The 26,943-nt window shown below is 31.8% G+C and overlaps 3 protein-coding genes and 1 long non-coding RNA gene across 8 annotated transcripts; 3 read left to right on the top strand and 1 right to left on the bottom strand.

Annotated features, from left to right (window-relative positions):
• The first annotated feature begins 1,848 nt into the window (after positions 1 to 1,848).
• Positions 1,849 to 6,233, top strand: LOC105134029 (dynamin-like protein ARC5). 5 transcript variants are annotated; one of them, XM_011038259.1, is made up of 4 exons: positions 1,849 to 2,236; positions 3,037 to 3,259; positions 3,643 to 3,793; positions 3,980 to 5,290. In XM_011038259.1, the coding sequence occupies exons 1-4, from the start codon at positions 2,148 to 2,150 to the stop codon at positions 4,069 to 4,071; spliced, it is 555 nt and encodes a 184-aa protein (XP_011036561.1). In that variant the 5' UTR covers positions 1,849 to 2,147; the 3' UTR covers positions 4,072 to 5,290. The 5 variants fall into 5 exon arrangements, 4 of the variants coding, with proteins under 4 accessions (XP_011036561.1, XP_011036562.1, XP_011036559.1 ...); XM_011038260.1 differs by having other exon boundaries at positions 3,914 to 5,290; XM_011038257.1 differs by having other exon boundaries at positions 3,636 to 3,793.
• LOC105134028 (uncharacterized) lies at positions 2,243 to 2,910 on the top strand. The gene is made up of 2 exons (XR_843920.1): positions 2,243 to 2,472; positions 2,562 to 2,910. It is a non-coding gene; the product is annotated as an uncharacterized LOC105134028 (long non-coding RNA).
• A 13,107-nt stretch (positions 6,234 to 19,340) lies between the features above and the next one.
• LOC105134027 (uncharacterized) lies at positions 19,341 to 22,206 on the top strand. The gene is made up of 4 exons (XM_011038256.1): positions 19,341 to 20,150; positions 20,243 to 20,357; positions 20,657 to 20,771; positions 21,108 to 22,206. Exons 1-4 carry the CDS (start codon positions 20,050 to 20,052, stop codon positions 21,998 to 22,000), a joined length of 1,224 nt encoding a protein of 407 aa, XP_011036558.1. The 5' UTR covers positions 19,341 to 20,049; the 3' UTR covers positions 22,001 to 22,206.
• A 965-nt stretch (positions 22,207 to 23,171) lies between these two features.
• LOC105134026 (EEIG1/EHBP1 protein amino-terminal domain protein) lies at positions 23,172 to 26,554 on the bottom strand. Its single transcript, XM_011038255.1, has 4 exons — positions 26,054 to 26,554; positions 25,787 to 25,939; positions 24,654 to 25,058; positions 23,172 to 24,225 (listed from the first exon to the last, which is right to left on the bottom strand). Exons 1-4 carry the CDS (start codon positions 26,390 to 26,392, stop codon positions 23,356 to 23,358), a joined length of 1,767 nt encoding a protein of 588 aa, XP_011036557.1. The 5' UTR covers positions 26,393 to 26,554; the 3' UTR covers positions 23,172 to 23,355.
• Between the last annotated feature and the right edge of the window lie 389 nt (positions 26,555 to 26,943).

Below are 26,943 nucleotides of genomic sequence, written 5' to 3'. Positions count from 1 at the left end.
GGACCACCGCCATCAAGATTCGAGGCCATGGTTTCTACTGGTAACATGAGAGCCAAGAGATCCGTGGAGTGGTGGTGCGTAGATCATGAATCTACTGTTTGGTTGAAATTAAAGGTTTGATATCAACCCTAGCATATTTTATGATTAATGGCAAGTCGGTTTCTAGTGGTGGTCAATTTATGTTTGCTGGGGGCATGGATCCCACTGAAAAGAACTTTATTGTCTTCTTTAAGCGAGTGTGGGGGGGCTCGTTGATCGCAACTTTACATGAAACTGTGTCCACAGATTCCTCGCTAGGAGTTCTCGACACCCATGTCCCGCGTCTCTTTTTGCGTTGCTGGGGTACAAAGCTAAAGTTTTTGCACCATATTCTTGCCATCGTTTTCTTTTGTTTTTATTGGGTGGACCTCCTAGACAGTCACTACCACTTATGTCCTGGCATCGCTGTTCGAGGCAGAATTATGTGAGAGCTCCGTCTCCCTTTACCATGCCAAGACTGTTTCAGAAACTGAAGGACATGACAGCCTCACACCCTTGGTGTACTCTGCCTGACTGGTCTGTTGCTGCCAGAGCCACTGTTGTCGTTGACTCTTTTCGTCAGTCCTGGGTGGTTCGGGTGGGTGGGTTAAGCTGTTAATACAACATCATTAGCAGAAGATCAGCAATCATCTGGTTTGCGGTAGGCTGGTAACATCAAGGACAGATTGGGTGATAATTAGGCATATAGTCTCATGTACATTATGGGGAAACTGTAATGAAGATCACCTAACACGTTTGTTGAAATGAGAATTGAGATGCCAACCGCTGCCATGCCATGCCAGGCTAGCTGTGCGTGTGCAAGAAAAAACTGCTACCGGTGTGGGTCCTTCTGGACGGAGGCAGGTCATCAATCCCACCGTTCCCCATGGTGTTCCGACTTGCGACATTTTCAAACTTTCTTGTTACACACGCAAACATATACATAAGAGTTTGAACAAATATACGATTTTTGTAAGAAAACTAACACTGCATTAATGGGTTTGTACTCGCAAATGATCTCAAACTGAGTATTAAAAAATATTTTGAAAAATAAATTTAATATAGATACAATAATTTAAGGATAAATGATCTGTTTATAGATCAATCTGAAAAATATTTTAATCTTATTGCTTAAAAACTAATATTAAAAAAATACTATGATCATTATAAAAGAAAATTATAAGATTCACATAAGAAAATTTATTGATAAATTCGAATAGTTTGGTTTTTCTTTCGAAACAACAACTCCATGAAGTAAGAGATTACAAGGAAAATCCTTTAGTTGATAAAACTTTCTTTTTCAGTCAAGCTCAAGCCTCTCCTTTGAATAGAAAATGAATCTTTAAAAAAGCTCTTACATTGCGTGTTTACTATTTTGTTGTAAGGTATTTTTAAAAATGTTTTTTAAATAAAAATATATTAAAGTAATATTCTTTTAATTTTTTATTTTTAACATTAACACATCAAAATCATTCAAAAACATATAAAAAATAAATTTAATGTTTTTCTTTGTAAAAATTAATTTTAAAAACACTTTAAAAAATAAATTATAAGGCAAAAAAGCCACTCATGAAATCGATTCCAAGATGTTGAAGAAAATGGTCTTGGCCCTATGGACATTTTTTTTCCCTAAGTCCGAGGATTACAAAATGGACTTTTGAAATCTTCCTAATAAGGAATGATGTCCAAATAACATTTCCCACTACGTTATTAAAGGGTAGAAAACTAAAGGGACTATTTAATTAATTCTTATAATATAGGGACCAATTAATATGTTTCGATAAACTAGAGATACTAATTTATAATTAACTCAACGAGACAAAACAGTGAACTGAAGCCACCGAACCGTTGACAAAAACCCAAAGCCCCGAAAAAAGTGGATAGAGGAGCGAAAACAGTCAGTTAGCCAAAATCTTCAGTTTCAGTTTGGAAAAAACAATAAATGGAGACTGTGCGAAGCTTATAATGAGCTACAAGGGCTAGCACCGGAGCTGAAGACTCCATTTGACCCACCGGCGGTGTTACTGGTTGGCCAGCAGACCGATGGAAAGAGGTCACGCACTGGTGGAAGGTCTCATGAGTTGGCGGTGGCACCAAATCTCGTCGCCCCATTATTCTCCATATGAAATATGATCCTGAATGCGAGGTCCCTTCTTGCTATCTTGTCTCTGATGATGACGCTTCTTTTTCCCAGGAGAAATCTCTCCATGAAATTCAGGTTTTACCTTTAACTTCGATTTTATTTTTTTTTGGAATTTTCTTATCAAGGTAGGATTGATAAATTTGTCTAGGCATGCATTGAATATGAAAATATGAGGTTGGAGAAGGAGTCGTTTCAATTTTCATCCAAGGAATTAATCATAAGAGTGGAATACAAGCATTACCTAATCTCACTATTGTTGATGCTCCCCGACCTATTGCTGCTGCACCAGGTCGAAAAATCATGCATTACAGGTTTGAAAAGGGAGTTTAACAACTTGGCTTTGATATTGTGATGTGGGATTCTGATGATGAGATGTGTGCATGTTTATTTGTTTATTCAGAGTCAAGCTCAGGCAGTGGAGGCGCTTGTGCTAGCAAAAATGCAGCGTAAAGAATTTATCATATAGCGTCTTGAAGATTGTAGTGACCGGAGTAATGAAACTACTCGGAGACTTGTGATGCAAGTTTTTGTACTTGAGTGTGTTAGTGTTTTTGTTGCACTTAAGGAACTATAGTGCTTCTTTTTGTGGGAACAGTAGGAGAGAAATGATCTTACTTGAGATTGCAGTTGGGGTAAATTTTAGGAGAAGCTTTGGATAGCATCAAAGCTACTTTATTTTTGTTTGATGCTCCAGGTGTTTGATAAATTTCTATACTTGGGAACAAATATTTTTGCTTTAATTATCCTTACAAGCTGGAGTGAAGTTTCAAGTTATTTGATTCATAGTGATTGGAAGTCTGTCCTGGGAATGACTGCTTGCTTTTAAATCTTTACTGCAATCTGTAAAACATCAATACCTTTTTGATTGCTAACAGATTGATCCTGAGCTCTCAAAGACTGTTGTTGGCTCAATTGACACGAGAATACCCTAGTTTGCTCGCTCATCTGACGTTGAAGTATTCCTTTCACTGCCAGTTAATACACCTGATGATTTCATGGTGGCCGGTGGGCGGGTCTCCCTTCTTTACAACTCTTCCTTCTGGAAGAGTTGGTTCTGCCCATGATTCAGTTTATAGCTCCAATGATGAGTTTAAGCAGGTTTGGTTTCAGTTTGTGAGAATACTGTATTCTTTACTTCTGTATTTTTCCTTATTCTTGTTGCCTTCCGCACGTGTTGCATTATGTGTAGATCCTAGATTTACAGGCTTGATGCTGGATGTTTTTCCTTTCCTCTTTTAAGTCATTAAGTGTCTTAATAATTTCTTGTGTGTAAGTTGTGTTCCATATTTGTCTTAATGATTTCTTGTCTGTAAGTTGTGTTTCATATGCATGATACGAGGGGATTCTTTTTTAATGATTAGTATTAGGACACAGATAAAAAAACATGAGCCAATTGCCATACCCAACTGATATTAAATGTTGAACAGTTCGGTAATCTCAATGAAAGGTTGACAATTTTGCAATTTATATGTAGAATGCAGGGATGCGCTTTTATGGGGGTGCACTATATCATCATGCAATGGCAGAATTCTGTTTTGTTGCTGGGGGGATCAACTGTCCTCAAATTACAGGTGAAGAAATTGCGAATGCATGTGGAGTTGAAGATATCCATGATGGAACTAACTACTCTAGGTATCCTTGAGATTGCTTGCTCTTTACCCAGGTGGGATCACATGGAATGTATCTTTATAAATGATTTATATGACAACTTTTGGGATTAATTCCAAATTATTTTCTTTTGCTGCTTTCAAGTGCATCCTGTCTATAGTGAACCAGCTTCTTGCAACTTTTCTTTCTCCTTGCATCTACATCTTTAAGCCTTGCAACAAAAATTTGGAGTAAATACACTGGGGTTTCATCACAGACCATGTCCAAGCAAAAGCCAGCTTCTGAAGAAGCATGTCTCTTAACAGGGAGAATCTATCCACTTGGTGCTTTCAAGCTTTGAACAAAAGTTTTAACTGAAAATCTGGCATTCCTAGAATGAATGAGAATCAATTCAACATGTTTCAATTTAAGATATTAATGCAAAATGTATCTCATGATAATGTCAGTGATTATCTCATAATTTTAGAAACATAATTTTGGAAAGAAGGTTACTATATGTTTGCTAAAATTTTTAGGGATTGTATAGTTATTGTCCCACTCAAGAAGAAATCTAGAAGGGAAGTTATAAGAAAATATACTTTAAAGTTACTAGTTTGTTTATGAAAAATGAAATCTGAATGATATTTTGCAAGAGAAATGATGAATGTTATATCATATTCTTAATGATATAGCTGTCCCATTTTCTTAAACATGGGGAGAATGATGAGCTTTTCAGAAAATTCTGGCTGTTTGTCTTATTGTAATTAATCTTTGTCCTATCATGCTATCTTTTCAGACGCTTCAGAGAAGTCTGAGCACTATAATGTATGCTCTTTCTCTTTCCCTGCGTCAACTGAATGGAATTATGCAATAGCGGTATAGAATCTTGCTCATGTAATTAGTTTTAGTTGGATTCATTCTCCTAACTTTCAATCAATATATTTGATCATTCTGTAAAGTATGATTTTTGTGTACATAAATTTTGGACTATGAAAGCAGCAGTCCTGTTTTTTGTTTGCTTCAGCATGTAAGTTGTAAAATTTGGACACGTCTTCTGGTACAGTTGACTTTTTATTTCAAAACTAATATCCATCCTCCTTCGATGCAGTAAGGTTGTAGGCTTTTGTGTGTCTTGAAGAGATTACTTCCAATCTCTGTCTATCTTCTTCAAGTGTGGGTTCTATGTTGGTCTTTATCCTTTAAATCTTTAGGACATTCTGAATTGTCATTTCATTCATTCTTTTATCTCGTACCTGAACTTGTTTGTAACAGAAAGATGGTGAGTATCGAAGTGGTCAAGATGTATTCCTCAAGCGTGTTGCTTCTGCCTTCAGCAACTTCACAGAATCTACAAAAAGGGCATGCCATGAAAATTTTTCTGCTTGTTTCTTTTACAACAGTTCTGTTTTCTGTATATATAATAAAAAACTGCTAACCCTTGATTTAGTTCTCTGAGATATCTTTCTACCATGGCGGGCTAGAGTGGTTTGAAATTCAAAATTTCCAATGTACTGAGTGCCTAAGGAGCATTGTAGAATAGATAAAAAAGGTAAGAGAATAGCATACACAAAACAACACTTGAAATGGTACCCCCCCAAGTTTACCTAGACAAAGCAAAGCATGGCATTTCGTCGTTGGTGTTCATCAAGAGTTTTGTACTTGCCGTTTTTGTTTTATTTTCTGCAGATACGTGGAAGATTTAGAAAGCACCACACGTAATGTAACACCAGAGTTTACCTAGACAAAGCATGACACTTCGTAGCTGGTGTTCATCAGAGTTTATTTTGTACTTGCTGTTTTTGTTTAATATTTGCTGCAGATTCATGGAAGATTTAGAAAGCACCATGCGTAATGTAACACCACAAAAAGGTTAGTCGTAGCTGAATAACAAGGGATGCCTATGAAACTCAATAGAATCCTAAGCATCACTTTGTTCGTGAATGTTTATTTTAAAAATCATGATGCTTTTCATGGTAATACTATTATTTTGAGAACACTGATGCTCTGCTTTTCGTATCAATTCTACTGTTAAAAATCGTCAGCTGCCTCCTTCAGGAGCCCTCAAAATAATTACTTTGCTATTGATAACAATTGCATTAGCCATAAACTTTCTATCCGCTCCTCATATATATATATATATATGAACTTGTGGATGTGCTGTTAAGGTCGTTTGTGATTTGAGTTCTTATTTTTCATGTTTAGTGTATAGAATCAGGCTAGGCTACGCCAATTCTGGACTCCTTTGGTGGAACAGAGCAGTTTGCCAATGAGAAGCATGGCAATCAACCAAGCGCAGATGTCAAGCTCAGTCGTTTGGCTTCAGGCATTGACTCAAGCTCAGCAGTTCAGATAACAGAGACGCGCCTTGCAGATCTTCTAGACAGACTGCCCTTTCATCTGGAAGAATTGTTTATGCCCTTGTTCAACATATATATTTCATTTTTATTATTTTAAAATAGTATTTAAAAAGCCGTCATAGGTGGAGTTGTCCTATAAAAAATAAACATATGGGAAGTTGACACCTTACCCAATATACTAGATACTTGACCCATAAAAAATAAACATATGGGAAGTTGATCGCTTCTGCACCTTACCCAATATACTAGATACTTGACTTCTGATTTGGTATGGATCAATTTGTGTGTGTGTGTGTGTGTTTTTATAGTTAAAAAAATTATAAGTGAAAATTAAAAAGTTTATATATATATAATTAAATAAATTGAGAATTATATGTATTAATAAATAAAAAAATTATAAACCATAACTAATAATAAAATAAAAAATAAAAAAATAGATATAAATTAAGATATTTAATCTCATAAGATGTTATATTTATTCAATTCTGCCCGTCAAATTTTCTTATGAAATTTTTTTTATTCAATTAAATAATAATAAAAATAAATATGTATTAAATTGAGTGAATAAAATAAAAAAATATTATGCATAATTGCATATATATAAAATATTAGTTGAAAATAAATATTTTTATTTTAAATACAAATTTTATCTATACAAAAATAAAAATTATAAATAATAGAAAAAATAGAAAAACCTTTTTAAAAATTAAAAACATACAAATAATAAAAAATAATGTTATTTAAAAGAAAAGGGTATTCATCTGCATATAAATAAAAAAATTATAAAAAAAACATATAAAAAGAGATGTTAATTTAAAAAAACAATAAAAAAATATATATATATTTTTAAATAAACTAAAATGTCAGGTGGTGCTAGGCCTTTCAAGCCAGCACAACCCATCCATCTGACTTATTTAATATGGCCCACCTGAGCTCTTTATTTATATTTTTGCAGCTTATCTACGCAATTATTTTTTAAAAAGAAAAACAAACAACAGGTTGTTTGTATTATCTAATTTATGGCCGCTGTGTTATAATGATGTTTTTAGTGTTTTTAATGTTATGATATAAAAAATTAATTTTTAAAAATAAAAAATTTTAAAAAATATATTTTTACAAAAATCTCGAACACGCTAATATTGTAATGTGCAAAAACCACAGGGTGGTTTCCCAGCTTATATTCATACAATTGCCTGTAAAAACAGCTAATTTTACAACACTACCATCACTGATCTTGAAAGATGACTTCCTTTGCTATACTGATCAACGGCTGGATTGAATCGGGAGAAAAATTGACGTGAACAGGAAGGGTCATTTCGTTACATCACAGACAAATCAGAGCCCTACCTCGTAACCATAGCCAGGCCTTTTGTTACCAAAACCCCTGATAAGATCCGGGCCCGCCTTAGACGCACGTGGGGTGACACCTGCACTTAAACTCTAGTCAATGCTTGTCAGGGTACTAGAAACTGACCACCATGTTATGTTTAAGGTTAACTTCCTTGGGTTAGAATTATTATATTTTTATAATTATATTTAAATTATTTATTTATTAATATATATATATATAAGTAATTATATTTAAATTATTTATTTATTAAAATATATATATTTAAATTAATTAAAAAATAAAAACATATCATGTGGGCAAGCCTAACTTTAATTAAAAGTCCCGAATGTAAATTCTTAACTTAAACATATATAAGCAGACTTAATAATTTTTAATTCTCATACTGTTTAATTCCATTATATTTTTCTCTTTAAATATTAATAGTTGTAATCTTGTATCAAGTTTATCAAATATAAAAGAATGCTAGTTGTAGATTGAATTTACTATGTTTTGGTCCCGGAAGAAAGGTCAAGTTTTATAATATATATTTCATCAATGAATATGTCTTTTATATCGAAGAGTATAATCAGGATATAAAAATCTATAATAATAGAATTTACGTTAAGAGATCAATTTCTAATGAGTTTAAAGTTGATTATTATTGTAAGCTAAAAGAGGTGAACGAATTGCAATATCATAACGAATATAACAAAGTATTTCTATTCAAATTTTATTGGTATAATACTATCGATAGAAAAATCAGAGTAGATTTCCCCCATGATTTTGTTGAAATTAATACAAAAACTAGACTTCATAACATCGCTAATGTCTTTTTTTTTGCCAAGCAATTCCAACAAGTTTGTTACGCATATACTCCTTTCTTTAGAAACAATTGTTATAGGGTTGATTGGTTATCTATTGTGAAAACCAACCCCTAGGTCATGTCCAAGTTGTTGAGGATGATAACAATAAAGTAATTGCACAAGACGATATATTTCAACTTGATGAGTTAGTTGATTCATATCGAGTTGCTCAATTTACCATGTAGAAGAAAATTTATATTTTTATATATTTGAGAATATTTTTGTTAATGTTGATGCTGAGAACTTAATTGATATATTAAGAATTAATTGGGGTACAAAAGTTGATGAAGATTATAAAATCAATGGGTTTCAATTTAATGAAGAAGCTTATGATAGACATGACAATGATAAAATTGAAGAAAAAGACAATTTTGATTACAAAGATCTTGAACTAATTTTATATATAAAGCATCAATGCATAATAACATTGACTTTAATATAATTTTTTATATGTTGTTTCTTTACAAAGATCTATTGTTAATATAATTATAACGTTTATTGTTATGATTTTATTATCATATTATTGAAGATAATTGTTATTACTGTGTTATGATTTTACTGTATTTACAAGTTGGATAGATACGAAATATAAAAAAATTACAAAAAAAGATATTGTTTTATGATAATGAAATGTCAAATACCAACAAAATTAGTGACAAATTAATTCTCTTAAAGAGTTTTAAAGTGTTAAAAAAACTACTTAACTTTGCCACTAAATATCATTGACAAAATTATCGACCAACTAATTTTTTTGGAGAGTTCTAAAGAGGTGAAAAACATAACATGACTTTGCCACTAAAAACTATAGACAAAATTATCAATGAACTAATTCCCTCAAAGAGTTCCAGAGAGTTGGAATAAAATTACATGTCTTTACTACTAAAAATTATAGATATAATTACTAATAAAACAAAATTTTATCAAAAAAACTTAGGGGTTTTGAAAAATAAAATTTTAGTGTTAATTACCAATGGTCTTTAAAAATTAATGAATATTTAATTATTCATCAGTTAATCTATTTATAAAAAAACACTGTAATAAAACAACTAGATCCTAAATTCCTTAAAAAAATTCCATCTTCCTCTCTCCTATACTAATCTCTTGATTCATCGTCATTGCTCCCTCTCTTTAGAGTACTCTCCTCTATTAGCCCCTCTCCCTTTCTTTCCTTTTCATTTCGTTATCCTCACTCCTTTTCTTATCCTCTCCTTTCAAGATTATAACTTTTTTTTCAGGTATGTATATTGCTTCTATTTAGTAGTTTTTTTTTATTGTTATTTTGTTTGTTGTACAAGATTAATGTTAATTGTTGGGTTGATTACAATTATAGTGTTTCAAGGTGATTTTTTTATGTTATTAATTTTTTTTACGTATATGTATATATCTGTGTGATTTAAATTGGAGTTTGAGTTACTTCTTCTAGATGTTTGATTTTGAATTCATTTGCCATAATTATTTTTCTTTAATTGCCATGTGTGGTTTAACTTTTTATGAATAAATCAAATGTATTATGCTATTTTTTTTAACGAAGAGTTAGATGTATTATTGTTCTAAAGATTTTTTTAATCATACTAATTGTTCAATAGATGGTATAATTTGATTTTATTTTGACCAATTTCTTTGACAAGTTGAACTTTTAAGGCACCCATAATAGCTCATGATCTATATGCTCTAATAATTTCTAATCGTCCCCAACCACATTAAAAGGTATGTTTCATGTGGTATTAATGTCAAAATCCATTATGCAATGCATGTTTTTATATATATATATATATGATTTGTAAGCTTATTTTTAAAGGGTATGTTTAATATGCAAGAATCTTTGGTGTATTATGATGTTTGAAATTTTTTTACCACCTAGAAATGCATGTTAAAATAAGTATAGCATTATGTATAAAGGTCATTCTATAATCAATTTATATTTAGCACGTGATGCTGAGCGTTTTTTGTGGTGATCGCAATCTGGTGCGGAGAATCGAATCAATAAGATTCATGATTCTATTATCATGTATATCGAAAAATTAATTCCATTTGTTTCACATGAAAAATAAATGGTAATATTCTATTTTCTAAGATAATTTATTTTTAGAAAATTATTGTATCATATGAAAATGTTTAACTAACAATAGCTTTTTTTTACAGGTTATACTGTACAGACGCAATCCAAGATTGAATAAGCTTTTTGTTGAAACTCGTGTAAGAAATGAGGATTGTCAAAAAAGGGTGTAACAGCTCGTGGATAGCCGAGCTCAGAAGTTTATGCCATGTTGGATTTCAATATTTTTTTTCTTAAATTATTATTATTTTTAATTTGCCGCCTTTTTTAGGAAATATATAACACCCGATTGTATGAGAGATACAGAGACGTTCCTTTAATCTATCCAAAACTCTATTCAGATTTGTAGTTGGAGGGTAGATCTATCGATAGACTCAATAGAAATCAGGTTTACTAATACTATGATCGAAGATATGTGTGTGTGTGAGGGGGGACGGGGTGTAGTGTATTGACCGTTGCTTCCTTGCAATCAAGATCAAGCCAATAATTTTCAGTCGTCTAAACAATTATACGAGAACAAATTGAATATCAGACAACCCAACTTAATGTTGAGACGGCCAGCCTAAGGATAAAGTGAATATCCTTAAGCAGTTATTAGCAACCCTTACTGGTGCCTATGGTTAACTTTGTTGTCATCCTGGCTCTAGTGAAGATTTGCCTCTTGCCGTCTTTTCTAACTTTTGTCTACTAGATAAATTGTATTCAATAATATTTTTTAAATTAATAATAAAATTTTAGTTTTAATTTTAATTTATTTTTTTGTATTGTTTATTTTAGTTTATTTAAATATTAAATACAATACTTACAGAATAAGTTCCTCGAAAAGTTTTAGAAAGATAGAAAAATTATAGAACTTGCCATTATGAAATGTAATTCTTTAATGGTTTAATTCCATTGGTAATATATATAGGATCACCAATGAATTTATTGACAAAAATAAGTGCCAATATTTTTTTTGTTTGGCACACTATTTATGTTTGCAAATTTATTTATAATTATATTATTGGCAGATTGACTAATATAATATAAATGACCCATGATATTGTTTGTCCTTGTTTCCAACAATAAAGTTATTTCTAGCTTAATTACTGATGAAATATTCTTAATGATATGTAAGCAATAAAGTTATTTCTAGCTTAATCAATATTTAAATACTGATGAAATATTCTTAATGATATGTAATATCATGGCAGTTTATACAATATCATAAAATATACTATGTATATGTAAAATATTTTTTACAGGATAGAGTTGTTCTATAATCAGCTCTTAAGCCCCTCGTTGATCTGATGGATCTTAGTGCTCAAGTTTTTTCTCGCTAGTTTTAATGAATAAAGTCCCCTCTATTTTTCAAAATAAAATTAACAAAAAAAGAAGAAATAATATGAAGTAATATATTAAAGTAATATTACATCAAAATATATTAAAGTAATATTTTTTATTTTTTAAAAATTATTTTTAAGATCAGCACATTAAAATGATCTAAAAACATCAAAAAAAATATTAATTTAAAATAAAAATAAAATAAATTTTAATTTTTTTAAAAATATTTTTAAAACAAAAAAATAAACAAACCAAATATCAAAACCTTTACTTTCAATACTTCAAAACAGTGTTGTCACACTTGAAATCATTGGTTTGACCAGAACGAATAGGAGAACCAGGATGAACTGGTTTTTGAGAAAGACAAAATTTGCATAGAACCAAAAAACTTAGTCAAGTTAGAAAATTGATTAACCATTGATGTTATAAGTTATTAAATTCAACTTAAAAAATTTAAGAATTGAGTAAAACTAAATGTTATTATCCATTTTATTGGTTTGAATATGGGTAATAGTTAAAAATTCTTGTCAATTCACTAAAACTAATATATATTAAATATTTAGTTTTAATATATATATATATATATAATTTTCAGTAAATATATATATATATATACACACATTAATTTTACATTTCAACTCATGCAACTTGGTAAGTTTTTTTTTTAAAAAAAAAATATATAATAAAAAGGAGGTTGTGTCCCACAAAGTCAATGCACTGTGTGTCACGTTCAAAGCATTTTCTCTTTCGGCTGGCACATAGTGACATGGGAAAGAAAAAGGTCAGCTGAATCACGAGGACGAGGAGTCTAGTTTAATTCATCATGTTTTAAATTTATTTAAAAAAAATTATTAATTTAAATGTTATAAATTTTAAAAAAACTATTAATTTAAATGTTATAAATTTTATGGTTATTGAAGATTTATTTAATTATTAAATTTTAAATTTTAAAATATTAATTGAGGTATATATAAATTGATAAAAAAAACTCATAATTAATAACAAAATAGATAATTTAGTAGTATTTTGTTACACAACCCAACCACCCTTTAATAATAAAACGAGGAAAACAGGTTGATGAATTCAACCTAACATGCTAAGACTTCAACCTCACATCCATAGACAAGAAAACTCTACTAAAGTTATTGGTCTACAAGGCTCTATGAACACCCAGTTAAAACATGTGATTTTTTAGAGATCCCATTGAAATAATTTATACAATATTTGAAAACTTATAATTAGAGGGCAGTCCAGTTAATGCATGCTGTTGGACTCATATAATATAACATGGCTCGTACCAAATAGATATGAGTTGTGCACAGATCCCTCCTCAGGTTACCAGATGAATGAACTTCCAACAGAGCAGAGATGCAGGTTGATGGCTGATTTTTCAAGCCTGTATGTAAGGTCTCATTCATACATACAATCCAACCATCCATATCAAGCAAAAAGCTTAGAAAAAAAACAAAAACAAAACAGCTTTTGCCTCGCTTTTGTTTTCTTTCCTCTAAAACCCATCTTCATCATCATATCAGAATTCAGAACTTAATCATGACTGTGCACATTCAGTGATTCAAACTGTGCCAAGTTCATAGCTGACGATACCACTGCACTGACAAACACATGCACACACTGCCCACCAAACCCTGTCAACGAGGGATCGAATATCATGCGTGTATGGTTCCTGTAGCTCTTGATTTGGGAGCACTGTGCTGTTTTCTCCTACTTTCCTTTTCTTGTGAATAATGCATTCAAGCCACTTTCGTTCCCGAGTCACGTGTCTTTTTCTTCCTTCTTGATTGTATTAAATTTTTTAAAAATATAGATTGGTTAAAACACTCTCAATCTCTCACCCGGACAAAGTTTTTATTTATATTTTTTCCTCTCCGAAGCATATGCACGTTTGGGTCAGGATTTATATTAAAAAAACTCAAAGCAGGTGGACTTGCTCTCAAAGATAATTTTTTTTTTTTTTACTGCATTTTACGGAAATTACATTACTCTTTTGAGATAAAAAAAAATAAAAATAACAATAATAAAAATTATTATAAAGATAAACACATCTTTTTTATGCTAAAACTCAAACACAACCCCCCTACCCCCTCACACACACACACATATATATATATATAAATTTAGTAAAAAAGTTGATTAAAACTTTTTAAAAAAAAAGAACATCAATACTTTCAAAGTTAATATTTTCACGAATATGATTGAGATTTTTTTTTATGCTAAAATATATTAAAATAATATTTTTTATTTTAAAAAAATTATTTTAAAGATTAACATATTAAAATAATTTAAAATTTAAAAATTTATTTTTTAATAAAAAATATAAATTTTTTAAAAATATAAATCGGTTAAAACACTCTCAATCTCTCACCCGATAAAGTTTATATATATATATATATATATATATATATTTATTATTTTTTTTTTTATCTCCGAGGCATATGTACGCTTGGGTCAGGATATATATTAAAAAAAACTCAAAGTAGGTGGACTTGCTCTCAAAGATAATTTTTCTGTAGATTTGCTTTCTGTAAATCCCAAGGAAAGGAGAGAAAGAAAGCACGAGAAATTAAGTAATTTCTCACCATCATACTTTAGAGGACTAACTTAGCTGGTAACTGATTTACTTGTCGTGTTATCATTTAAAGTTTTAATTTTTAATTAGCTACTGTAAAAATAATTTTATAAAACTGCACTAATTTGGACATATTTAATAATTAAAACTTTATCAAGAAAAAAAAATTGTATTTCCGATTTGTAAACTGTCTAATAACACCATTGTTACCGAGACCCAGACAAAAAAAGGGATTCTTCTTGAATACGAAAATTCAAATATAAATATTATGCGTGACATCAACCAAACGACATGGTAGATTTACCGAATTATTTGTTTCTGTATTTTAAAAAAATAAAAAAATTATTTTTCATTTTTTATTTATTTTAAATAAGTATATTTTTAATATTTTTAAATTATCTTAATGTATTAATATTAAAAATAATTTTTTAAAAAATAAAAAAATTATTAATATATATTTTAATATAAAAAACTATTTAAAAACACTCATAATCACATTACTAAACAGACTCTAAATTACATATCCCAATTAAATAAATTAATAAAAAATAAACTTTAAGTTTTCTTTTTAAAATCTAAATTAATCAAATTAAACTGCAATCTTATATCCCTTGGGTCAAGTTTCGTATAATGTTTTTTTAACTATGAACATAACATTTCATTTGAATCAAATATATAGGGTTGGTTTAAAAATACCACAATTGATTGAAAATAAAAATAAAAATAAAGGTTCAATAAACCTAGTTGTATTACCAGCATGTTTAGCATTACATTTAAAATGTAATTAGTTAAATATTTAATTTTTAAAAAATAATATTTTTTTAATAAAACACATTTTAAATATGCACCACTATTGTAATACTTATATACTATACCATCGAACTTGAATCATATATTTTCTTCATGTTTCACTTTTTAGTCCTTTATGTTTTAATTTAGTGTTTTTTCTATTATTTCAAGCTTAGCTCTATATCTAATTAGGTTATTTAAAAAAAAAAGTTTGAAAATAAAATTAAGGTGCTACATTGTTCATACCCTGGATATTTTAGTAAATATGCTAATGTTAATTCCAATATCTATTATTATCATACTAGTCGCTCGCTTGTTCTCCTGGTAGGTTGGGCTCAATTTTTTTTATCAACGCCAAAGAAAAATGTAAGCATTGGCAAAGCATTTTTCACTACCAAGAAAATTTTTAATCGTGAACCAAAAACATAATGGAAATGTTTAATCAAATAAATAAGTAATTATATATGTTAATAAACGCTAAAAAAGTTTATGATGCCTACAAACAATTAAGCTTATAAATTAAAACAGTAATATATATTAAGATATTTAATCACAATACATAAATAACTCTTCAATTTTTTTATTTAAGTATACAATAAAAAAATATTGTAAAAAAAGTTATTATTTGAACTATTTTGAAAAAAAAAATAGAGAGAAAAGATTTTGTCCAAAAATAAATATCAAATTAATTAATATCTAATAAACTAACATCTCGAACATAATTATATTTATTTAATTATAATTAATATTTACTATACTTGAAGCATAAGAAAACAATCATAACGTGTCATGCTAAATGAATGGCTACTAATATAAAAAAAATTACAATCTCACATGAAAATAAATTTAGAGACCGAACGATATTTAATGGAATAATTCACTAAATGATAATTTTACTTATTTTATTTAAATTAATTTAAATAATAATTTTAAAAAATAAAAATGTTAAAAAAAAATCCAAGAATCTAAGCATAATATACCTGCCCTTGGCACGCAAAATCAAGGCTTTCTTGTATAGACCTGTAAAGACAGGTCCGCATACCTAGCCTATTTTATTTATTTTTTTATTAAGTTAGATGAACAACCTATTATCTGCCTAACCTTCTTCTTCTCATAAAAAACAACAAACAATATGTTATTTTTTTTATAGTTTTAATTATATTTAATCAAGAAAAATACATCTGATTTTATCAAGATGACCTGTCGTCTATAATAAGTGCTTGGAAAGTCTAATCTTTAACTTTGTAGAAAAAAAATATTTTTAAAACATTTTTTTTTTGTCAAAAATACATTGAAAACTAAATAAATCCATTTATGCCCTCAGATTAGCCAAAAATCGGTTAAAAAACCAAAAAAATCAATTTAAATGCAAGAATATTTTCAAGCCCAAATCTATTTTTTCAAACAAGACAAAAGTAAAAAAAAAAACATTCTAATAATATTCATCCCATCAAATAGGATTCGTTAACACTAAGAGCAAACTCTATCATTTTCTGAATCAAGTCAGCCAACATCTCCTCCTGCTTATAAGTTATATCTCAAAAATTGAAACGCAAATAAAATGAAGTCATGGACCAAGATGCGAGAACCTCTTTAAACATGGATTAAAAATGAAATAACAAAGTGAAAAAAAAAAAACTTCAATGGATCAAGAACAGTAAAAACGTGCCTCAACTATAGTAGGCTTCCATTTTGTACCAAAATCAATTTTAATCTATAAAGTTTTAATTATATTTGATCAAGAAAAATACATCTGATTTTATCAAATCAAATATTAATATAATATCAACATCTTTTTCCAACATTGCCAAAAACTCGATTATCAATTTTAATCATAAATAAATTGATTTTTTTAGGATCATATTAAAAACAAAAATAACTAAAAAAAATCTAGAACATAAAAATGGAGAACATTGCTTTAATCTAAAGTGTTTTGTGCTTGCAGAATAATTTTTTCTCTTATCTTATCTCTTATGTTTTTGATAATATGTATATTGATAATATTGTTAAAAGTAAATTTTAAAAAAATCACTAAATTGATTAGTTTTATAAGTTTTTTTTAATTATAATATTTTTATATTAAAAATCACCTTATAAATTAACTCCAACAAAAAAAACCATACCGTAACGTGAAACAAGATTTTTACAAGGTAAGGCCGGTCTGAAGAAAAAAAAAAAAAAAAAAGGTTCACTTTGTAATTTTTAAAAATTAAAAAATATTTTTATATATTTTTAAACAAAATATAATTTAAGAAACATCCTTTTAAGTACAACTGAAGTGATAGTCAGCTTTCTCCATAATCATGATGATGAAATCCCAATGCCTAAATTCTGCCCTCTACAACAATTACAGTATCCTTAATTACAGGCAATGGTTTCCCTAATTCCATCCACCATTGTACTTATTGCCCTCCTCTTTGTAAATGCAATCATAAGCGACAACGTCGGAGATTGCTGGAAAAGAGGAGACATAGATCGAAAGGCAGCAAATGCCTAGCGAAGGCATTGATCATCCCATGATGCCATTTTTCACACACACACACAAATATATATATATAAGAAAAGATTTGTGAGTTTGATCAGTTATTTGCGAGAGCTTTTAGACTAATTTTATATTTACAATTCAAAATTGCTTAATTATGTACCCTAATTAGTTAAATACTAGTTGTATTACCGCGCGTATTATATCATAAATTACATCATTTTTTTTTTCAACACAAAAAAAATAAAAATTAAAGATTAAATAAAAAAATATACATCAAGATATATAATATTACTATGTGTATGATAAACCTGGTTGTAGTTATTAACCATGTTCGTTGGAATCATTTTGATATATAATATACATCAAGTTATTAACCATGTTCGTTGGAATCATTTATTTATTAAATAAGATAAGGATAATAATAAAAAAATACATAGCATAAATAGTTTGTATAATTTTTTTGAGTGAGATAAAAAAATGTAAAGACATCTAAATGTATTTTTTAAGAAAAAAACTTATTAAATAATATTTTATTATGAAATTATTGAGATGACAACATATTAAATCTATTTGGGTAAATTCATGTTAATCAATTAAATTTATGATTTGAATAATGGGATCCTGATAAAAACTATAAAAAAAATAAAACAAATTAATTTAACTCTTAATCAATTTAATGCTGAAGGACAAAACTATAAATAAAAATATTTAATTTAAAAAATAAAAATATTTAAATTAACCTGAGTTAATCTTTTAAACTCGCACTCCGAATCATTTTATCTGCTAGTGCATGTATCTTCGTATTTTTTTTTAAAGAACTCAATAGATTCAATAAAATTTATCTATTTAGATTTGCTTAAATACATATAATAAACAAAGTTTTATATTTACATTTATAATTTTGATCTTATATTTTATTTAATCAATTAATAGGTAAATTACATAAAGGGAGCAAAATCCCCCCTCAAAAATCCCACTATATACTTCAACAAATCTCAATCTAAGACCTCCTATTGAAAATCTCAAGTATTAATAATCGAATTGTGTTCGTGGAGATTTTAATTTAAGGAGCAAGCTTTGTCTCTAGCAGTTTAGTAATATTAAAAATTTAAAATTGAACTTTGTACATACAATTAAAAAATATATATTCCATTTCCCAGAAAAAAGACACTTTCTCATCATTTTACCCTCGGAGGACGGAATATTTCCTCCCTTCCCGTTTTTTTAAAAAGGAGAGTGATTCTTTTCTGTCTAAAAATATTTAAATTCATAAGAAAATCAATATTTATTGACATTCAACCATAAAAAAATATTTATTTATAAATGTTAGTTTTAGTGTATAGGATAGAAGTATGATATAAACAAAACAATAAAAATATTAAAATAGTTTTAAAGTAAATTATATAAAAAAATATATTTATTTTGAAATAATAACTAAACACACTGCTAGAAATACATTTACTATCCCCAACTCCCAATTCTTAACTCGGGTTAGTTATTAACTAAACACTCTACAGATAAAAAAAAATTATATTTGTTAAATAATTTAAAATTTTTATTCTGAATATGTAATTGCATTTTAAATTCTAATTTTATAAAAACTAAAATAACATACTTTTCATTAATAAAAACCAATTTAACCATACATATATTTTTGTAAAATCTATTTTATTTTAGTTTTTTTAAGTAGCTGGTGGCAAAGCTACCGCTGTAATGGCATTCTCATCTTATTACTTGAATAAATAAATGGTGATTATGGTGGAATGCATAATCAAGCAGCCTTCTAGAAAAAAGGTCATTTTTTTGATTACTTGTCGCGGTTGCATGGTAAGGACATGAGGCCGGCCTTTCTCACTGGTGACCGTCCAAGTTGTGGTAGGGGAGGAGAAGAACTGATGATATTGTCACTGTCGGTGGTTTCTAAGCAACCCCAACCTCTACAAGAACTGTAAAAGTTCCACACAAGACTTTTGGCAGGAAAAAAATTGAAGGGAGGGGAGAGAGAGTGATAGATAACGTTACGAGGCCACACAAAAAAAAAAAAGGAAGAGAAAAGGCCACAGAACCGATGGGGGAAAAAAATAGAGAGAGGGACTCTTGGGGCTAGGGGAAGCAGGCATGTGGATGAGTGGGGGACACACCAAACTCATTAAAACCCATTGAAATAATTGAGTTTGTGACAGAAAAGAGAGAAAAAGAAAGCCAAAGCCCTTATAAAAAAATGTTAAAAAGCCCTTTGCTTCTCTCATCGCTTCTTGCATTTTTTTTTAGTTCACTGTGTTGTTGTTGATGTTGATGATGATGATGATGATGATGATGTTGTTCTATTGAATGTGTGTGTGAGACCTTTGAAGACTTGATAAGTCACAAGCAAGAGTAAAAGGTAGGAAACCATAAACTGAAGCTACCCTTTACTTCTTGGTCACAGCTTTGTCAGCTTGGACCCCTCAAGGAACGGAGAAATCTTCTTTCTTTCTTCCTCTCAAAGAGTTAGTGCTAGTGAAGAAGAAGATGCCTCGACCAGGACCAAGGCCTTATGAATGTGTTAGAAGAGCGTGGCACAGTGATAGACACCAGCCCATCAGAGGTTCTCTCATTCAAGAAATCTTCAGGTACCCTCCTACCGCTTTCTTTGTTTGTGTATGTTCTTATTTGATAAAGGGTCTGTCTTTTTTCACTGGTTTTGGTTATGCCTCTTGTTTAGACTTGTCAATGAGGCTCATTGCTCAGCTACTAAAAAGAACAAGGAATGGCAAGAGAAGCTCCCTGTTGTTGTCCTGAAAGCAGAAGAAATCATGTACTCCAAAGCCAATTCCGAGGTTGAAGCTTTCTTCTTTTTTATCCTGTTACCATCAATTGAAATTTGAACATCTCCATCTTTATCTCCTGGTAACCGGAGACAGAGTTAACGATCAATGAAGTATTTTTTTTTTTAAAAAAAAAATTGAGCTTGAGGTCATGCTGTTGGGTGCTGACAATTTAATGAATTAAAGATTCATAATTTACATTTATTTTGCCTTCTATGTTTCTCAGCAACAGTGCCAAGTTTTTGCTGGTTTAGTAGATTTGATCACTGTCTTTTTGTAGAGCTTATTTTTGGATTCTAATGCTTGCACAGGCTGAGTATATGGACCTTAAGACACTCTGGGACAGAGCAAATGATGCCATTAATACCATAATTCGACGCGATGAGAGTTTGGAAACTGGAGAGCTTCTTCAACCTTGCATTGAAGGTACCTGGCCATTTTTTATTCCTTGTGCTAATTGTAGTCTTTGATTTCTGCATGTCTTGAATAAAGATTTTGTTGCTTCAGAATTTAAAATACTTTTGGCCCAATTTTTCAGTGCTTGAAATCAATTACAATGAGTGCTACTTTGAAATTTAGATTCAGTGTATGTGCCTTTCAGCATATTTGATTCAACCATCATCATTATATCTCACATAGTGCCGTCACTTTAAGTCCCCATTTTATGCGACTCTCCACTTTGTTTGATACGTTGTACGGACAATGTTCTGCATGCAAATGCTATAAGAGTAACCCTTCTCACCCTATTTCATTACTGCTCAGCTGCTCTCAATTTGGGCTGCACACCAAGAAGAGCCTCCAGGAGCCAACGAAATTGCAATCTGAGGTTTTACCTTAGTCCGAGCACTCAAGAGTCAAACACCTTGTCACCTGCTGCTGTGCACAACGCAATTCGGGCAAATCACATATCCAACTCACATTGCCTGCGTGATTATTCAAACCTGGTAAAACCCACAATCATGAATTCTGCTCCTTCAGGCTCAGAATCACAAGACCTTGCTGGCCAGGGCAATGACACTTCTAACAGATTCCTTTTTAGAACTGAAAACATTCCTCCATCTAATGTTAACCGATGTTTACCCTTGGAAAATTACCGTATACCAAGCTTGTGCTCTGTTTACCCCTTATACTATGGTAGTTGCCTAGAGCCACAGCGAGGTTGTGGAGCTCCTCCTAAGACTGTTCCTGGCACTATAGAGCCTGTCAAGGTGGCTGCTGTGCAAAACTTCTTCCCCTCTAACGGGGACTTCCCTGTTAGAACCAGTCAAGTTGATCACAAGGACTGTTTTCAACCTCAAGAAATTGAGTGCGATCTATCATTGCGGTTAGGCTCTATCTTAGCTCCAGTGCCAAGTGCGAAAACCAAGCAAATAAAGGATGCCAAAGACGGTGGCCATGATTGTTCTCAAGAGGGGGGTAAGTTTGGTGATTGGATGCCACAAATGGACAAGGAGTTGTCTTGCTTCCCCAAGGTTGATGTGGTTGACCCGCTAGTTTCACATTCAAGCAAATCGAGGGAACATGTAACTGTAGATGTGACCATGAAAAAACGCAAGTTGGTTTTCGATCACCATGTCGAGGATCAACAATTTTTATGGCAGCCAAAGCTTCCTTGTAATAAGTTAAATGGCAGAATGAAAAGCGTGGGTTCGTAAGCTGGCCGTCGCTTGGTATGTTGCTTCAAACTCTTGATATGCCTAAAGCAAGCATATCTTGCTAAAGCTCTTTTTGGCAATGTAGTGTTTGCTAGTTTTTCCTGACAATGATGAGTTGCTAGCTGCAATATTGTAAGAATGTTAGATGTAAATATTGATCCGAGTTTAAATTAGAACTAACATACGAAGCATGTGGTTTAAATTTATGAAGAAATGTTTGATGCAACATGGTGTTGCTTTTGGACCACAGACCAGAACTTGCATACCATCATTTCTTTTTACCTGGATGGAGAAAGTTTGATTTTAAGACAGCAACTAGGTGTAAAATGATTTTAAGACAGCAACTAGGTGTAAAAGAGAGGAAAATGGAAGTGGTCATAAAGAGCAGGCTTTATTCTATTTGTATCTTATGTACAGAAGCTGGTAGGGTAATCTATGTCACTGCATGTCCAATTAGCTGAAGCTTTATAATTACAAGTCCAAAAGGCAGTTCCGAGGAGCACTTCGAATGTATTCTTCTTATAAAGCTTAGTATAAATGTGGAAAGGTGGGGGCAAAGACGTGTCTCTTCATCAAACCTTAAACTTAGCCATTAGGAGAAGTAATCCTGATCATTAGATCTGAGGTCAGTGGTCACTGGCCCCCATTCTGATTGGTTTTGGTAAAAAAGTGGGCAAGAAATGATTATTGAATCACTGGATATGCATTTTGTTTGTCTTAGTGGGGAACAAGAAGGTCTAATCCTGCCAAATCTTACTATTATATTGTTAGTCAATATGCTTTGAGGCTGTTTTGTGGACCCATTGTGTATGTGGTCTTTTGAGGAAGAGGACAAAACCTTTTGTTTGTATGAATGGTGATTACTATTTGTGGGCAGTGGGTGCTTATCAGCTATCCTCAGGGTCTAACTCTAATACTAAATGGCTTTAACACATCGAAGGTCATAGTGGAGGATGTGGACCCCATTGGTCTTGGTAAATTTGTTAGATAGGTCAAAAAATGTAGATTGATGGAGGCCATTCCTCACTATTTCAGTAAGCTTTACTTTCTTCACCTTCATGATTGTGACTGGGGAACTGATGTGTATATGAGACATAAAGGATGATGGGATTCAAAAGCCACTTGGTGTTTAGAAATTAACTATTATGCTGTAAATGAAATCGTGTCAGACTTTTTTTCCGTACTAATGACAGCACCGAATAAGCTGTTGAATGTGTATTTTGCTCCCAAAGAGGAGTCCTGTGCTCTGTACACTTTTCTTGCTGTGGCATCTATCTAGTCAAGAGGGAAATGTGTTGAAAAAAAGAGTTAGAACTGGGTGAAAAATTACACCGTAAGCATACAATGTGACTGCTCTAGAAGGAGGTGGAAGATGTTGGAGAGGAGGAATGAGAAGCATACAAAGAAGAGCAGTAGTGGAAATCTATCTGTAGTCTCTTCAGGAGAGAAAAGGTGGAAACTGCACCCCTTTTCTCTTCCTCTTCAAGTTCTCCAACTGGAATGGCAGCAAGAAATCTCTTAATGAATTCTTTACAACACTCTTTTCCCTTGCAAATTATGTCCTCTTTATCCTTGGATCTCTCTTCCCCTGCCATTTCCTCCGAGGCAACATCTTCTTTCGCCACCTTCTCATACATCAAGCTCGAGTCATCGAACTTTAAGATGTATGCCTGGCCGCAACCCTCAGAGAGTCTCTCACCTAGCGAATCAATGATATAATAAGCTTCGGCATCTACCTTCAACACGAAGAAATGATCGTTCCAACTCACAATATATATCCTCTGCTCATAATCGTTTGTGTCGCTGGTTATTTCTTGCCATATGTCATCGAAAGATGTGGCTCCCTTCAAGTTTTCAAATTTTTCAGGACTGAAAATCCCAGTAAAAGATTTCTCGTGTGAGATGGTCAAAGGCCGAAGATCAGCTTTCAAAACAGTTTCAAGATCAAAGTGGTTATCAGGGAAGGAATTCATGTAGGCCTCATTGTCGCAAAGCTTTCGCCATTCCTGTGAACCTTCTGTTATGAGGTTGTCAAACTGAGACAATGTTGGCATGAATTCTCGGTTTGAGTGAAGCCAATCGGCAATGACCGCAACTATTGCCGTGCAGGCACCCTCTCCGGCGGCCTTTTCACTTCGTTGATCAAAGGAAGCAAGAAACACGTTGGCTTCGAGTTTTGCTTGACCATCTCTGCTGACTAGTTCTTTGACTTCCCACTTGTCTTTCTGCAATAACAACAGTGGAACCAATTATATCTCAAACTTCCCCTTCCCGTAACTTTCAAATGCAAATGAGTTTGTCATAACAAATGACAAAATTAGGGACACGGTGACCATGATGAATTTTTTGTGGTCCACCATGCCATTATGCTCCAAGGCAAGTTCTCTCATCATTTCCAGAGCAACTAAAAAAGCTTGCATACTATTCCTGGACATGAAAAGTTCTTTCAATTGCTTATTTTGGATTGATTGAATTATGAAGATTTAACTTTTGAAACCGACGTGACACTACTATATGGGGGCATGTCTAAGGGTTTGGCCGACACAACACTATCAGAGATTCAACAAGTAATGCAGGAGTGATGGAGTATCTTAATATATAAAATAATCGAATGAACGGACACGGGTATTTCTGTGTCAGGTAATCTATGTACCTGTGTGGAATCGGATTTGTCCACCCCCGCATCAGTTTTCTCAACGAATGGCTCAACTGTCCTCCTGGACAAGCTGAAGCTCAACCTTCTCTTCTTCCATGAGAATAACCCAACCCTAGCAGCTCGGTCTGACTGAGTCTCCAATGATGAACCCAACTCGATTCCTGAACCCATCTCTTGAGTACTACCGTCGCTCGTGGAAGTCAAAGTTCCGGCCGAATCATCCGAGTCAAACATAGTTGACTCGTCCGAGTCACTAGAATTCACTCGGTTTCTTCTGTCCATTTCGTTCTTAGAAGCTGTATTGCCCTTGAAAAGTCCCTCCTTAGTACCTGAGTCACCCGAGTTTTGAACAGTTCCTGCTTGGTCATATGAATTTCTGACCTCAGCGAAGCTTACATCAATCTGTATGAAATGAAACAGTCATTGATTAAATATTTAAGCCAAGAGTAATTCAGATTATATTAAACAAAAAGGTCAATAGTAGCTACACATCACGTAAGTTACAAGGAAAATATATACAATGAAAAGGTCAAATGCTATGACTAATTGTTTATTTTAAATTTAGCTGTTTCATTGAAGACTAGGGCTTTCGATGGTTGAGTTTTGCTCTTTTTTTCCCTTTCCTTATCTGGCGAAACCTCTGCGTTATTTCATCTCAATTGGTTACTCAGAGCTGTGCTTTGGTTTTTTACTATATTTTTACAGCTAATTTTTCCATATCAATAAGGGAAGTGGTGCAAACAGCTCAGATATGCTGTTTCCATTTCACTTAATAACACCATTTCTCTTGTTTCTTTCATAGAATTGAACAGAGGGTATCCTAATCCTATCTATGGCATAGAATTTGGACACTCTAAAACTCTATTTTGATCGGGTTCTTACACCATCTTGGAACAGCCGATAACTATGAAATTTGTAGCTACAGATACAAGTGAATCAATGCAGGCGTTTATTACAAGTCAATTACGAAATGTTAGAGAGATTTCCTCTAAATCAAAACAGTTTGTGTAACTGAAGATCAGTTTTGATTGAGAAGAGGGAATCTCTCTGATCTTCAGTTATACAATGTTTTTTCTTTAGCAGAACAGATCAGCTACAGAATTTGGTCTGCAGCTGGAAATGAAACTTACCAAAAGATAAGCTTGGCAGTCAACTCCATCAAGATGTAAAGAAATTGGCAGCTTTTTTTCAATCTGGGAATTCATCCTTGAAGCCAATTCTGCTATATTCAGCGTAACATTTCCCAAGACTGCCATTTTAGCCCTGGATTTCTCATCCTCACCCTGCAAAAAGACCATCACCATTACCATTTTAGTCCTGGATTCATAAAAAAGCAAGGATAAACATGCCCAGAACAATTAAAAAAAAAGGACGTTATGCCAAAACAAGAAACTTACATATAAAACGCTGAAAGAAACATCCCACTGAACAAAAGAATTGTCTTTGGAAGGAGTCCAAACACTCTCAAATTCTTCACCATTCCATTCTATATCGGACTCCCCTTCCTTGAGGAATTTCTGGCTGCTATAATTTCTTTGGCACTTGGAAACTCGATAAAATGGAACTAATCCTGACGACTTGGGACCTTTCCATTTCATCTTGACAACAAAAACCCTTCTTTCTCTTCCATTACCATCAACCTTTTCTTTACATAACAATCCTTCTAGCTTCAATGGCCTCACCTTGACATGAACCTTCTTGGTTGTCCCAGCTGCCTGAATCCATGACCACTTCATTGTTATCTTCTTGTTTTGATTTCCTCCTCAAAAACTCATCATCCTGACTTGGTTCAGGCCTTGTTTGTTTGTGTGTGTGTGTATATATTTATAGGTTAGTCAAAGAGAGAAATGGATTGCTTAATGGAGAATGAAACAGCAAAGACTTGTTCTTTAATTGGCTCCATGACAGCTTATATATATATATATATATATATTTTCCCTTTATAACTACTACTTTTCTTGATTTTCCTTAGCGTGTGTGTTTCCGTGTGAGCTAGCCCTCCTTCCTGGAGTCACACGCCCATACGAAGTCGCGTTACTCTCGCTTGAATGAGTTTCTATTCTAAGCTTGTCATTGTTCTTTTTCTTTTTCTTTTTTCCTTCAAAAATTTGGAGGCTAACACGCTATCCTAAACTTGGATAATAGTTTTTATCTCAATATGGATATAATGGAAAAAACTCTCTCTCTCTCTCTCTCTCGCTATATATATATATATATATAGAGAGAGAGAGAGAGAGATTTTTCCATTATATCCATATTGAGATAAAAATTTAGAATATTCTTGATA

Source organism: Populus euphratica, unplaced genomic scaffold (assembly GCF_000495115.2).
Source record: "Populus euphratica unplaced genomic scaffold, PopEup_1.0 scaffold40.1, whole genome shotgun sequence".
Classification (NCBI taxonomy): domain Eukaryota; kingdom Viridiplantae; phylum Streptophyta; class Magnoliopsida; order Malpighiales; family Salicaceae; genus Populus; species Populus euphratica.
The sequence above is the reverse complement of the archived record's forward strand: the minus strand, read 5'-3'. Positions and strand labels throughout refer to the sequence as shown.